This window comes from Mercenaria mercenaria, unplaced genomic scaffold (genome assembly GCF_021730395.1).
Source record: "Mercenaria mercenaria strain notata unplaced genomic scaffold, MADL_Memer_1 contig_994, whole genome shotgun sequence".
NCBI lineage: Eukaryota > Metazoa > Mollusca > Bivalvia > Venerida > Veneridae > Mercenaria > Mercenaria mercenaria.
Window position 1 is genome coordinate 47,946 of NW_026463914.1, and position 16,726 is coordinate 64,671.

The following is a 16,726-nucleotide window of genomic DNA, read 5'->3' on the forward strand; positions in this document are numbered from 1 at the left end:
GTGTTTATTTACTGCAAACGAATGATATCTCATCTTTTTTTCTGTTTTTTTTATTAGTTCCATGAAAAGGTTAGCTACTCGTCTAATTGAAACAAATAAACAGGATTTTCTACTGCAAAACAATGCGAATTCACATATATTTAGTACTAAGAGAGGTAAAGGTAAAGTACAAAAGACCGGTGGTGACATTTCAGTTTCGAGAATTCACTTTTTCTGAGTATGAATTCATGAAATAGAAATCATGAAGTATTTAAATGAAATCTAGAATTCCCGAAGTGGTATTTGTAAAATCATGAAATCGTGAATAACTGAATTCTTGAATTTTTGACAAGAAATAAGGAAATCGTTAATTCATGAAGTTGTGAAATATTGAATAATTGAAATCTTGAATTAGCGAAATTCTAAAATATTGAAATCTTGAACACTTGAAATCGAGAATTTTTTGAATTACTGAATTATTGAATTACTGAATAATTGAAATATTGAATTTTCGATATGAAATATGGAAATCGAGAATTCATGAAGTTGTAAAATATTGAATAATTGAAATCTTAAACTTGTGAAATTCTGAATAAATGAAATCGGGATTTTTTTTGAAATTTTGAATTACTGAAATATTGAATTATTGAATAATTAAAATATTGAATTTTTGAAATAAAAATGGAATTTATAAAGTTGTAACTTATTGCAAAATTGAAATCTTGAATAACTGAATAATTAAAATGTTGAATTTGTGAAATTCTATATTACTGAAATCTTGAATAATAGAATTCAAAAATTCTTAAAATTATGAATTATTGAAATATTGAATTATTGAAAACTTAAAATGTTGAATGAGGAAATCGCGAACTTTGAACTTTAGGAATTCAAGAATTCGCGAATTCAAGAAATCAAGAGTTCACTACTTTTGCGTGAAAAATGTGAAATATTGAATTTCAAGGATTTACGATTTCAAGAATTCATGACTTTTGAATGAAATTTAGAGATTGTGTGTTTGTGAATTGTTGAACTTCATGCATTCATGAATTCATGATTTAAAAAGTTGGCGAATTTTGCGTGAAATTTGGAAATTGCGAATTTGGAAATTGCGAATTTGTGAACTCGTGAATTTTTGAACTTCAAACTTTGAAAAATTCACGAATTTCAAGGATTTACGATTTCAAGAATTCATGACTTTTGAATGAAATTTAGAAATTGTGTTTTTGTGAATTGTTGAACTTCATGAATTCACGATTTCAAAAGTTGGCGATTTTTGGGTGAAAGGTGGAAATCGTGAATTTGTAAAATTGTGAATGATTGAACTTCAAGATTACACGCTGTCAAGAATTCACAAATGCAATATTTCACAATTTTGAAGTGCAAAAATTCACCATTTCACAAATTCCAAATTTCACGTGATTTCTTGAAATTGTGAATTCTTGAAATCTTGAGTTCAAGAATTCTGGAAGTTCAATAATTCACAAGTTTACGATTTCCAAATTTGACCCAAAAATATTGAAATCGTGAAATTTTGAAGTTCAAAAATTCACGATTTCTAAACTTCACGTAAAAATCGTGATTTCTTGAAATTGTGAATTATTGAAATCTTGAATTCATGAATTCTTCAAGTTAATCATTCACAAATTCACGATTTCCAAATTTGACCCAAAAATATTGAAATTTAGAAATCGTGAATTCTTGAAATCGTGAAATTTTACAGTTCAAGAATTCACGATTTCCAAGCTTCACGCAAAAATCGTGAATTCTTGAAACTTGAATTGATGAATTCTTGAAGTTCAAACATTCACAAGTTCATGGTTTTAAAATGTCACATAGAAGTTGCGAAATTTAGAAATCGTGAATTTTTGAAATTCGTGAATTCAAGGTTTCAAAAATTCACGATTTTACATATTCACGATTTCCAAATTTCACGCAAAATCGAGATTTCTTGAAATCGTGAATTCTTGAAATCTTGAATTCATGAATTCTTGAAGTTCAGTATTTCACAAATTCACGATTTCCAAATTTCACGCAAAAAATGTCAACATTCAATATTTCATGATTACACAAATTTCACGATTTCAAAATTTCACACAAAAATCTAGAATTCTTGAATTCTTGAAGTTCAATAATTCACAAATTCACAATTTCCAAATTTCACGCAAAAATTTTGAAATACTGTATTCGTGAATTCTTGAAGTTCAAAAATTCACGATTTCAGGAATTTACAATTTCCAAATTTCACGCAAAAATTGTGAATTCCTGAAATCGTGAATGCATGAATTCATGAAGTTCAATAATTTACAAATTCACGATTTCTAAATTTCACTCAAAATCCATAAAATTCTTAAAATCGTAAATCCTTGAAATTCAATAGTTCACATTTTTTCCAAGTTTCACGCAAAAGTAGTGAATTCTTGATTTCATGAATTCGTAAATTCTTGAATTCCTGAAGTTCAATAATTCGCGATTTCATGATTCAATATTTCAATTTTGCAATAATTCAATATTTCAATAATTCACAATTTCAAGAATTCTTGATTTCCATTATTTAAGGTTTTAATGATTCAGTGTTTCACAAATTCTTCTTTCACAAAGATTTTAATTATTCAATATTACACAACTTCATTATTCACGATTTCATGTCGAAATTCAATATTTCAATTATTCAGTAATTCAATATTTCATTAATTCACAATTTCAAAAATTCTTGATTTCAGTTATTCAAGATTTCAATAATTCATAATTTCACAAGTTCAAAATTTCAATTATTCAACAGTTTACAACTTCGTGAATTCACGATTTCCATATTTCATGTCGAAAATTCAATATTTTAATTATCCATTAATTTAATATTTCAGTAATTCACAAGTTCAAAAATATTCTCGATTTCAAGTTTTGAAGATTTCAATATTTCAGAATTTCGCTAATTCAAGAATTCATTTATTCAATATTTCACAACTTCATGAATTTACGATTTCCGTATTTCTTGTCAAGGAATTCAAGAACTCAATTATTTACGATTTCATGATTTCAGAAATACCACTTCAGGAATTCTCGATTTCATTTAAATACTTCATGATTTCTTCTTTTCGAATTCATACTCAGAAAAAGTGAATTCTTGAAACTGAAATGTCACCACCGGTCTTTCGTAGTAAAGAGTAATTCTAACAAACCATAGAAAAAAATATAATTTGTTAAAAATTTCACCAAGTGTATAGCTCCATGCGGCGAATTATATGGAAGAACTTGTTTTAATTTGAATTAAATCATTGAATTAATATTTTCTACGAAGTTTTGTAGCAACATGTAAAAACAGATGAACTTTTTGCTAGTTGCCTTTCAATCCAGTATAAAGTATATATTTACAAAACATGGTTAAGCGGCGTTTCGAGAAGGCAACAAATAGTTATTCTGACTTGTGCATGAGGATGAGGAATAATTAAATATGCGATATATATATTATTTTCTTTAGTTAGTTTAAACGCAAATCCATTAAGTCTTAACAGAAATATTGTAAATGTGCATCAAAACTGAAACAAATATGTGGAAGCGGACATGGACGCCAGGAGGAGTAAGATAGCTACTAATACACTTCTTGTAGCCAAACCAAAAACAAAGTGCTTTAAGAATTAATGAGCAATCGGTCGGTTATATAGCGTCAACGATCCGCAGAAGTGATGAATCACAGCCTACTGTACATTACAAATAAAATTTTAAATGGTCACAGCGTATATTATGTTACTTTAACGGACACTGTTACGGCTACGGTGAATATATAAGTTTTAAACTTTAAATTTTCAAATGCTATTGAACAGTAAATAAAATCTACTTTCAGATAAACATGTGGCCTCGTTCGGAGATGGACCAGGGCGTTATAAGCAACTTTTGCTGGACACCGGCCTCCTCAAAGGGTACGATGCATATGATGGTGCTCCATTCAGCGAGGAAACCAGCGAGGGGCGTGTGAAGTATCTTGACTTGACACTCCCACAATACGGATTGCCCTTATATGATTGGATAATGAGCTTAGAAGTAGCTGAGCATATACCACAAGAATTTGAGAGCATTTATTTGGACAATATAGTACGTCATGCAAAAGAAGGTGTAATTCTCAGTTGGGCAAAACCAGGTAAATGACGCGTATTTTGATAAATGGCTCGTCTTTGTACGTGAGCGGAAAGGCCTATGCTCTTCTTTTCCTAGGTCAGATAGGCAGATATAACTTTAAGATGATCTCTGAATGAATAGGGTTTAGCTTAAGGGAGTGGTAGAAGGTACGATTTTTATTACATTACATACTTAATGAAATATGTAAAAATGCAATAATAAACATATGCAGCCAAGAAAAATAAAAGCAAACTCGGTTTGATTTAGTCTGTCCACGAGAGGTAATAACGATCGAGTTCGCTTTTATTTCACTTGGTTACGTTTTGGTCTTCTTACATATCTTATGTCGAAACATTCTTTTCACACATTTTATTACCAAGAAGACTGTCAGCGAGGTCTCATTGTGGTAGCTTACGTTAATATTTGATAGAGTCCTTTCCATGTTTCTTCATAATAGATTCCACTTCACCTGGTACTAAAGGGCATGAATGTTGTTACATAATTTATCATATCTCAGTATATCTTGTGATTACATTAATCTTAACCATACCATCTGTTACTCTTTTGCTTCTTTGCATTCCGAGTTTCTATGTTTCTTAAGTGAGAACAAACAAACTATCTCCCTGTACTTAAGACTATTGAGTTGTTATATCATTACCCTTTTGAACATATTGTCACTCAGAGTTCTTTTCAAACTGCTACAAATGTCAGGAGGGACGACGGGTGATGGAAATGTTGTTTCTTCTACTGAACAAGTTGAATAAAACGAACCATTCTTTTACCTGCCGAGATTAAATCCTTCCGAATTGATCTCTTAAAACAGCTTTTAAACACCATTTGGATACTATCAAATGTATTATAGTACTTGGACTGAAGCGTTGTAATGTGAAATCATGAAGTTTTTTTACTGTTACTGTAAGGCAGAGTTTTGCCAAGCTGAGCTCAGTAAATGAAATAATATACCCAATTTTCTGAACGGACAACTTTATTATTAATAAAGCAATTTTATGATAGTTAGGAAGCAATGTTTACCTGTTTATTTCAAAAGACCTACATGAAACAGACATTACACGGTATCATTAACAGATGTACCCAGTTGTAAACCTTTGGTGTTTCTTTTCTAAGTTTCTCGTTTTTTTTTTTCTAATATCAAATCACTTTTTATTCAACATTTTGTTTATTTATTGTTGCTAAATTATACATTGGACATTTCTTTATCTTCATGATAACTTTCTTAACTGGTTTCGGAGACATTGTTCAGTTTTGTTTTATATCAGCTTTACAAAATATGTGAACATTTCAGTAAATTGACTTTCTTACATATTTTCATGCAATCTAATATTATGCTTATATCATTTTCTGAATTGAGAATTTATGTTCTACTTTGGAATGGTAAAGTTTAGTAATTGTGAAGCTAAATCAAATATTTACTAAAGTCTGTCCCACCAAACTTATGGATCTATAATAATTCCTTTATATAAACTATATAAAAATGTTTCAAATGGCATTGTTAATACTAAAATATCTCTAGGCACCACTTACAGTTAATTTTTGTTTGTTTTATTTTTGTTATTTTTTTTAAAATGTAAAATAATAAAAAACAACAACAAAGAAATCAAGATTTTATATAATTTCCAAAGGCTTGCGTTAGAAAGTAACGTGACGTCCGTTCCATAATAGTGTCGTCCAAACCAACGTTACTGGATTTTAGGTCACAGTTGTCGACGTCTGATTAATTTATTGTTGAATTATTAACTTTTATCAAAACTTGTAGGATTTACTCGCATAGAAAGCCAAGAATCAACAGTTTACTTTATAAATTAGGAGTGTCTGAAAAAAGTGAGCATTGACATATGAAACACTGAAGTCAAGTCAAGAGAGGTTCGTTGTCTCAGCCATAGATAAAAGAGGTGGGACGCAGCCCTTTTAACTGATTTATATTATGTTGTAAAGTATCCTATTAAAGGGTTGGATGATAACACTTTCATTTTTAGCATAAATATAAATGTTTGTGTAGTAACTGGTCCTTTCTGTTACCTATGTACTCACTGTTCTAAGAGACCGTCCGATTTAGGTACAACATATCAACTTCAATGCAATTAATGTTTTAAAATGTAAGATCTCGATATATTTACGTAAACAGATTGATAGTTGTCATTGTTCTTTATAATAACAAAACATATACTTTATCTTCATTCAATCTTCGCTGCTTTATGTCTTCTGCTCGAAACCAAAAGCAGAGTGTGGCGGTATTTTAAAGCATTGTTTGCGCTTTTTATAGGCATGGTAAATCAAAAGACGAAATTGGGATATGACATTTGGAAGCGGTAGTTGTTATTCAGCTTAGAGAAGTAGCATGTTAAAGTGCGTCGGTAACTTTAACTATAACTCGTGATTTCCCTGCCAAAAACTACATTTACAGTAACAAAACATTTACTTCTGGTTCTTTTATAAAGAATAGGTATGATGGATGCAGTAAATAGCTTTATTTTATGCTTACTGATGAAATACTGAAAAATATCAGTGAGATATTTCTCTATATCTCTCACAGTGCCGAACTTCTTTTTTTTTCAGATAGAATTATCTCCCTTGAAATATATGAAAAAAATCTTTAATTAACTCCCCTTGTTGCCTTTATAATTGCTGGTATTCTATTATAATCCTAACATTCAAGCCATACAGGAGACATGTACAACAAGACAATCCTATATAGGACGATCTAGTTATAGTAAAATTTGCAAAAGAAATAATAATGCGCTAGAAATGTTACCTTCAAAGTTAGTTGCTTGGGCCTTGCCGTTATGTAGCTATATAGATCGTCTTTCCTCCACTTTTCATCGGTTCCTCACTATCGTATAGTAGATTTTACTGGCGACAGCACATTTAGTTGGTTGTTGTCTTAGTTTATTATCACAAGACATCAACTCAACCTTACGTAATATGCCAGCATTTTCGTCGAAATTCTTCCCCATCCAGCCAGTTGTGTTCCTAATTCCATCATATTGTGAGGCTATTCGTTATGCTATACAGCTCCTAGACCAATATTTCCATTAAATCCATGATAATATTTAATTCTGCAGCTTGATTTTCCAAGGACTTTCGGACATTCCCCAGTTGTTTACGTTTTTCGGTTTTTTTTTTTTTTAATCTGACCTTCAGCGTTTGTAAACAAAGCAAGCTTCCGGTTATTTAACGAACTGACGGCATTGACCGAAAAGTTTTAAATATGTTTACGTAACTACTGTCTGTTGGCCGCGGACTGTGCATTTTTTTAACAAAATATTTTAAATGCAGTTTTTGTTTTCAAAAACAAAATGGCGTCGTGTTGATTTTACGGACCTAATCACCAATATTCGATATCAATGTGCCTGAGTGTCCATGGTAATTTAGCGGATGCATCATATGTAACACGGTAGCCTAAACAAATTCTATTATCATCATAAAGTATTGGTCTTATTCGAACATGTAAGCATGTAATAAACAGACAATTCGTTGATCTGCACCAATTAGCATAAAATAAAAAGAAAATCTGTTTGTTTGCAGTGTGATATCGAAATATATCTTCACCGATAAGGGAGACAATTCTGATATTTTCACTCAGGCTCCGCCTTATCGGTGAAGATATATTTCGATATCACACTGCAAACAAACAAATATCCTCTATATACTAAAAATCCGCTAACATCGCGTAAAAGTAATCTCTTGCAATTCAAACTTTGTATATACTCTGTCGAATAATTCGTAATTGAAACTTTACTATCCTGTCGTTAACTAGCCTTTGAATAAATGTACATCTACCCATTTCATTACAAATATAAACTCTGGCAAAATTGACGATACTACCACTTGCCACAAAGGATAATGTATTTCAATACTTATCATGTATACAGAATTCCACTTTGGTCAGGTATACGCTAAGATGAAGTCACATGCAAAATGGATTTCTATTGTATATATAATATGGAAGTTTATCAAACTTTGTAACTTATGTTGATCAAAGGCTTTTAACAGTGATGCATTTACTGGTTTTCTTGTTGTTGTATTTTACACTTAGTTTTACTTCACACCGACACAGCATAGATCATAATGGCGACTTTCCTGCTTCAAATGGCAGGAAAGACCATATCTGCCCCAGCGTGCATTATTTACTCACGGACCTAAGTGGATCTAAAGACCTTCCGAAAGTCACCTAACATTAAAGTATTCTACACCCCAAGGGACTTTTCGAAGATAAAACTATTTATACAGAACATTTTGTATTTTTCTTGAACTTTCTATCTGACATTTATTTGTCTAAATGGTTTACGTGAGTACTTGGTAGCATGAATTAATTACCAATGTATATTCTTTGTTGCCCTTTGACAGCCCATGACAATTTCGGATATTCTAATTATTATTCATTTACACTTCACATGTAAGATATACAACTAACGAGTTAATTCATATAACCCACCTTCCTTAAACAAGGCTGTTTGTATAGTTCGATGACAGAAAATCCCTTAACATTTTTTTTTTAAATTAGCAGTATGGATTTGTGAGAAAGGAATCATTTCTTTTTTGTCTCAGATTTATTTCTTGGCAAAAACTTAAAGCAACATATGTGAACGAACCATCCTCACCTTTGACTGAAATTTGACACAGTCGACAGTTAATTTACACTACTCTTTTTAAATTCGAGACTTAGTTAGCTTTAATATTTCCAAATGAATTTTCACTGGGATAGCTTCGCGAAAGAGAGCCCATAGAGCGTGCACTTGATCGCTCTGTTGACGTCATATATTGACTAAAATGACTCATGGCGTTTGAAAAATAATTGCATCATGAATTTTCTTGGATAACGCATTTAAAAATACAGTGGTTAAAACTTTGTAGAATATATAAAGTTTATTCATTTAAAACTTGATTTATTTTTGTTTCGAAACATGAATAATGTGTTTATAACAGTGAAAACTTAATGGCAGGTTTCTTTCTTGCAAAGTAAGTTATTTTTATTCTGGCATTTGTTTCCAAATTTCACTAGTTAATTTCTTTATTGTAGATTATTTTACAAACTGAAACTGTTTTAAGGGTACTAAATTTAAACAAATAAGTGAGAAACGTCCCCGAGGAAATACGCGTGGAGTCTCCCGAAAATCTCCAATAATAGAGAACTTTTTGGCAATGGTGACCGAATTAAAAAAAATATATATCACATTTCCATAAAGAAAATTAAATTCAGTCACACGGGGAAAACAGACGACTGAGGCAAAAGTCCTTGAGATTCTCGAAGTTGACTTTATAATCCCTATAACAAAATCTTATTTGTCTTTTGATTCCGTTTCATCTCTTCAGATCTGTCTAAGATTCTAATCGTTTAAATGCTGAAAACTTGTACTTTCACCAGCCATTTATATTTACACTACTTTCATTCAAAAGGTGTATATTACTCAACATAGGCTGGTAAGTTTAACTTTTGTGGTTGAACTAATTTCAATATAAACTATTTAGTGTGGATTAAGTTTAATGAAAAAGGAAACACGGTAAAAAAACGCATCACAAATATCATGAATTAACGTCTAATACGTCTGGTTGCACTGTAGAAAATATCCTGCATTTGTCTACTACTGGTATAAATATAATATAAATGTTTGCTTTATATTGCAGAAGAAAAAGAATTCTAAAAATTACTGGTAGGCTTCGTTTAGTCATTTACCATCCATCATAGGGTTGTTAAAAGTGTCAAACTTCGAAATATTGAATTTCATACAAATTGTTTACATAAAACTCGTTGACATTGAGGTTAATCGAGGTTTAACACCAGATGTGTGTATATTAGTAAGAGAATAGAAAACAAACGCTCGACTATTCGAAAAATTGATTGAAGAATGGGGTCAAAATATTACCATAGATTTTCAGAAAAAAGAAATAATGGATTAAACACAAATGTTCCTGTACTTGTGAATTTTGATAAGTCTTGCACTAAATGGCAATGTGTGACCATGATGGCAAATATGTTATGTTATATGTTGGACTTGTATGAAAAATTCAACCAATTTCTAAGTCCAAAAAGGGCCATAATTCAGTCAAAAAAAGTTGACAGAGTTATGTACTCTCGCCTACATATGGAAATCATGTTGATAAATTAGTGTTAAAAGTTTCAAAGCCACAGTTCAAATAGTTTTGACAAAACGCGGACTTGTAAGAAAACCTGAACAAATTTCAAAGTTCAAAAAGGGCCATAATTCAGCCAAAATAGTTGTCAGAGTTATGTACTCTTGCCTACAGATGGAAATCATGATGATAAACAAGTGTTTAATGTTTAAAAGCCATATGTCAAATAATTTTGACAAAAACATGGACATGTACGAACACAGAACCAATTTCCAAATCCAAAAAGGGCCATAATTCAGCCAAAATTGATGACAGAGTTATGTACTCTTGTTTACTGATAGAGACTATTATAATGAACAAGTTATAAAAGTTTCAAAGCCATATGTCAAACACTTTACACAAAATATGAACTGGTACAAAAAATTTAACCAAGATTTCTAAGTCAAAAGGGGCCATAATTCAGCCAAAATCCTTGATGGAGTTATGTACTCTTGCCTATAACTGAACATGGTAATGGTTAACAAGTGTTGAAAGTTTCAAAGCTTTATCTCAAAAGACTTTGTCAAAATATGAACTGGTACGAAAAAATTAACCAAAATTTCTAAGTCAAAAGGGGCCATAATTCAGTCAAAATGTTTGACAGAGTAATGTACTATTGCCTACAACTGGACATGGTGATGGTAAATAAGTGTTGAACGCTTCAAAGCTTTATCTCAAAAGACTTTGTCAAAATGTGGACTGGTACGAAAAACCTAACCAAGATTTCTAAGTCGAAAAGGGGCCATAATTCAGCCAAAATCCTAGTGGAGTTACATACTTTTGCCTATAACTGGACATGGTGATGGTAAACAAGTGTTGAAAGTTTCAAAGCTTTATCTCAAAAGACTTTGTCAAAACATGAACTGGTACGAAAAAAATTAACCAAGATTTCTAAGTCAAAAGGGGCCATAATTCAGTCAAAATGCTTGACAGAGTTATGTACTCTTGCTTACAACTGGACATGGTGATGGTAAACAAGTGTTGAAAGCTTCAAAGCTTTATCTCAAAAGACTTTGTACAAAAGTTGACTGTTACGAAAAACTTAACCAGGGTGTGACGCCGACGCTGACGCCGTGGTGAGTAGGATAGCTCTACTTATTCTTCGAATAGTCGAGCTAAAAATCATAAGCAGAAACGCATTCAAAATGTTACCGCAGATCGTCAAGGTACTTGAAAACATATTTGCAAGAGATTCACAAAAAGTTACAGTAGTTACTTATAAATGCTTCTTGAACTGCTTACTTGTGCAGTGGATGCAAGTGTATAAAGGAATGATTAAAATATGTCATTTAATTGATTCAATGTTAAATAAATTTGCCATACATTGTTTAATTTAAAAAAATATTGCCTTTAAATATCACCTAAGTTTCAGAATGAAGACTTAGATTACTTTGAGGACTTTTTTCCGTAATGCATAAATAACTTTAGATAATAAATCATCAATGAAACGTAGTTTAAGGGTCTGCCGTTATTTCTAGTAATATAACTGTTTATAGATGTACGACTGAGTCCATGATGTTTATTTTAATCTAAGTAGTAGAACATCACAGATCGCTTGAAAAAATACAACTAAGTGTGTATGTTAGTAACTGCACCATGAACTGATTTATTAACGCATAAATGTTTGAACATGAATTTTCCAGCTCCATGCCGACAAAAACAAAACTAGCCTGAAATATTGCATAAATGTTTTGAGTTCTTGAAGGAATTTTGGTGTAGTCATTGAATGTTTTATGCATCTGTAAATCAGAAAAACACACCATTTTCATACTACATATTTAATGATATTAAATACACAATTCCGCAATTTTGATGCCGTGGAAGTTGGGACATTTGTAAGAAAATATAACCTGAAGTATACTCAACTGAGACCCCAGCGGACTATGTCAATGTCTTTGCTTCAATGTATAAAATGAAAATGCCATTAACAATGTATCATATCTTTGCATGGAGCTAATCCGTTTATAGGTGTGAATAAGTTGCCAAAAAATTGCAACATTTGGTTTCGTTATATGTTGAATCCGTTTGAGCAATCTAAGATTTAGACATATCAATTGCTAAAATGTTAAGATAAAATATCTCTCATGGATGTTGATATTATTTGCAAGGACACAATGTCTTCATGTCGAAAATGTTTTCATGATTAGCTGTCTGGTGTAATAGACTGTAATGCTAAAACTTTCTATAACTGGAACTAGAAAGAAATCCTATTAGAAATCTCCATTTTACCACATTTGCAACAGCTCCCTATAAAAACTAAGTACTGCGTTCATTTAAAACTATGCAGTCCTGTTTTGTTTTATTTTACGTTGTATACCTGAAAGTTTTAGATGAGAACAAATTAAACAATACAGTCTAAATGTCTTAGAAAAAACATTCATACTATTTATGACTTAACGGCGTGTGTAGTGTTGCATTTTCCATTTCTGCTCGTGAACAGACTCAATGAAACCGAGTCTGCACTTTTTGCCGTGTGGATCTACTTTTCAGATTTTTTTTTTACAATTGTCTTAACTGTTTATTTTGACAACTATTAGGATTCTATAAACAAGTTTGTTCATTTCTTGTTATTCTGTTTTCTTTGTGTTGCTATATCAGGAAGCATTTCATTTGCTAAAATGATTAATTGCAGGGCAAGGAGGATTTTCACATGTAAATACAAGACCATTTGAATACGTTAAAGCTGCTTTTGAAAAACTTGGATTTGAGCACGATGCTGAGAATTCTGATAAACTAAAGAAAGGAGCTTCTTTGGACTGGCTTAAGTGGAATACCAACGTTTACAGAAGAAAAGACATGAGTCATATTGAGCGTATCAAAACCTTATTAACTTGAATAAAATTATAATGATTCGCAGTAGTATTAACTGTCTGTAATGTTGTTCAAGGATTCCCTCCTTTCAGAAAATAAATTATTTCTTACAACAATAAATCAGTTTACTAAGAAAGAATTGCAGATTGAAAAAATAGGACATTCGTTTTGCTAGACAGATTTGAAAAAAAAAGAACCTTGCACAAAATTTTACATTCGGTGTCAATGGGGAAAATATTAAGTTTAATTATTGCGTCACAAACAAATAGTACACTTAAATGAAACTTTTCAGAGAAATAAAAATATGCTCTATAAAATGGTGAAATAAAATGTGTTGGATGTTTTCGTTAATTATTAAAGAAAATCGCATATTTAAGACAATTTCTTTAAACATTATTTGGAAATACTTAAATGATGTCAATCTTTTTATGTCATATTTTATCTTGTAATGACATAGTGTTGCCGTATCAATAAATATATTCCCGGTTAGCAGTTTATTCTTGAAGTGGTTTTGGTTTTACATACCGAAACCAGACATTTTTTTACATTATCCGTAACAGCCGGGTCTATCAAATGTGCAAGACTACCTTTAGTTAACCTTTTTTTTTTGTCCAACAGGATCATCCATTTCAAAATTTTCATTGATTGTATTATCAATGAACATCTCTTTTAAGATTCATACGTTTCGACTGTGAAAGTGACCTGATTAAATTTTATTCTTGGCGTACTCGTCTGTGAAATTCTACACTTCGAACTAGCCAGGAAGTAAGACGTTATCTCGCAAGGAAATTGTGGGACAAACATTTCCAAACGAGCACCATTCTATGCAGAATAATGTGGTCTTGGGAAGATGTAAAGTGATCATACCAGAAGCTCGACAGACTATGTACAGTCGGACAGAAGACGGACGGTTAGTGATCACAAAAGCTCACCCTGAGCACTTTGTGCTCAGGTGAGCTTAACAAACTTGCCTGAGTCGAGAATCATAATTGACTGACCGGGTTATAAAAATTCCAAGCTTTTTCACCAATTCATCTCTGATGAATTTATGTTTAAAGGTGTTAAATATAAGTCGTCTTTATGATTAAGACAGTTTTCTAAAGTATCGCGTTACAACGCCTTTTCAATTCTGAATGAAATAAGTAAGCACAGCTTATGAGTTTCACTAACAAAGAATCAGTCAGTTAATAAATTTTAAAGCCGCCTTAAGAATTGTGGCAATAATTGTCTGATATCTAAAAATGTTCATGTTGTTTTATGATCTTGAACTCAATTTTGTATTTATTATAGACAATTATAGTTTCTTTGATAGAGATGAGGAGCTTCTAGTCTTCTTCTTAATATCTCTTTGCCATTGTCCATAAACGTCTATTTAAACATGTGTCTGTTATAAAAGTTCCACATTCTAATTTTGTTTCTGCCTTTTTTCCTGAAGTGAATTTTGAACATCAGAGTATTCTTCAAGGTTCTATGTTAATGTCAATCCCTTGCCTGGTTGGTCTTTTACACCCTTTAAGAATTAAAACATATTTTTATGTTTTAAAGTCTTATGTAAACATATTATAATAAAGTATTTGATTATCCAAAGAAAAGCTGCATTTTAGGTCAGTGTGTGAGAAAACATAACCAATTGAAACGCTTTCATTCTTTTAAACCACAAAGCCAGGAAAAATTTGTTTCACAGTATATGTATATACAAGTTTTTTTTTTTCGTAGAATAACTTTAAAATATAACTTTTATTAATCCAGAGAGAGAGAGAGAGAGAGAGAGAGAGAGAGAGAGAGGGAGAGAAAGAGAGATAGCACTATTTCCATTATTTGTACTCATTTTTAGCTGTGTGGACGGAAGTACGTAAGATGTCTGGTGTATTTGCCAGAGGAAACACCTCAAATAGGCAGAACAGGGACTAGACCCCGATCCTACTTGCAGCAAGGCAAATGTTGTACATATATAAACAGAGTCTAATGTTCAACAGTGATATTTTACCCGCAAACATTGTCAGCAAGTTTTGTCAAGATCAGATGAAAACTGTTTTACTTAAGGAGCGGACAAGGCTAAATTCGCAGATTTCGAGTAATTCAAGGGTCATATTCTAAGAGTGTCTGGGGCAATTTGCCTGGTTATCGAACTTGACTGAGATATTATGCCGACAAACGTTATTTGCAAGTTTGTGGAAGATCAGATGAAAAGTGTTGGACATAGGGAGCAGGCATAGCTAAATTCGCTATTATACAAGTAATTCAAGGGCCATAGTCCACGAGTGCCTTAGTGGGGGGGGGGGGGGAGAGGGGGGGGGCGATTTTGCTTGTTTTCGAACTTGGTCGAGATATTATGTCCACAAACATTGTCATTAACTTTGGTGAAGATCGAATGAAAACTGTTTAACTTAGAGGGAGGACAATGCTATATTTGCAGATTTTCAAATAATTCAAGGGCTGTGGAGGATTTTATCCCACACTGGAAATTTCTTGTTAATTTATAAACAGAGAGAACTAAATTCTGCAGTTTCAACCTTTTAATATATTTCATTCGAAGTATCACATAATCCAAACTCCAAAGTATTTTAATGTATCACAAATTATCTCCAATTATATAAAAATTCTCTAGTGTATCTTAAGCTTATCCAAGAAGTCTTCTTTTCAATTATGATTAAACAGTTTACATACCCTAAGTATAACAAAGAACATGAGTTTACATAATATATGGAGCAAACATAAAGAATCAAATGTTATATAATTGATTAATATTCATGAAATGCACATGCTCAGGAGTATTCAATATTTAAAGAACAAAGAATATTTTGGCGGGAATCTAACATTACATAAGTCTGCAGAAATGCAGATGAATTAAACATGATACACAATATGTGTGGAGCAAATCCTTAGAATCATACATGGTACACATAATTTGGAGTAACTCTTACTTAGAGTATAATAGTAATTAGTCCTTCAATATATATAAATTCCAATAATGGTCGTGATCTTCACGATAAGGGCCATAACTCAAGAGAGCCTGGGGGATTTTGCTGGTTATCTAATTTGGCTGATATATTATGTCCATAAACATTATCACTAAATTTGGTGAAGATCAAATGATAACTGTTTGACTTAGAGGTCGGACAAGGCTAAAATTTCAGATTTTGAGTTATTCAAGAGCCATAACTCAAGAGTGCCTAAAGCGATTGTGCTGTTTATCAAACTTGGCTGAGATATTATACCCACAAACATTGTCATCAAGTTTGAAGAAGATCAGATGAAAACTGCTTGACTTAGAGGGCGGACAAAGCTAAATTTGCAACTTTTGAGTAATTCAAGGGCCATAGCTCTAGAGCGCTTTGACCGATTTCGCTGATTATCACTGCGAAAAAAGAGTTGATATACGGGAGTGTACGGGATCCCGTATATTACCCGTATACGGGAAGAAATACGGGAAAACTAAAATACGGGCATGTACGGGGCTTGTATATTTAAAAGTCCGTATACTAATAAAATACGGATTTCCGTATACTATGAAATACGGAATTCTTAGTATACGATACCCCGTATATTATTGAAATACGGGAAATTCTAAAAAGGGTTATTCTGATAGTATACAACACCGTATATTCCCGTATATGTCTGGTGTACAGGAATACATAAATCCGTATATTACGAAAATACGGGACGTATATTTCCCGTATATGTTTCATATACAACC

At 31.9% G+C, this 16,726-nt stretch overlaps 1 protein-coding gene across 1 annotated transcript in view; it reads left to right on the top strand.

The window, feature by feature from the left end:
* LOC128555063 (uncharacterized) overlaps positions 1 to 14,342 on the top strand; it is a 50,784-nt gene extending 36,442 nt beyond the window's left edge. Inside the window, exons 3-4 of the mRNA XM_053536417.1 lie at positions 3,818 to 4,111; positions 12,851 to 14,342. Coding sequence (XP_053392392.1) covers positions 3,818 to 4,111; positions 12,851 to 13,053 — 497 coding nt within the window. The 3' untranslated portion in view covers positions 13,054 to 14,342. The remainder of the gene's footprint in view (positions 1 to 3,817; positions 4,112 to 12,850) is intronic.
* The last annotated feature ends 2,384 nt before the right edge of the window (positions 14,343 to 16,726 follow it).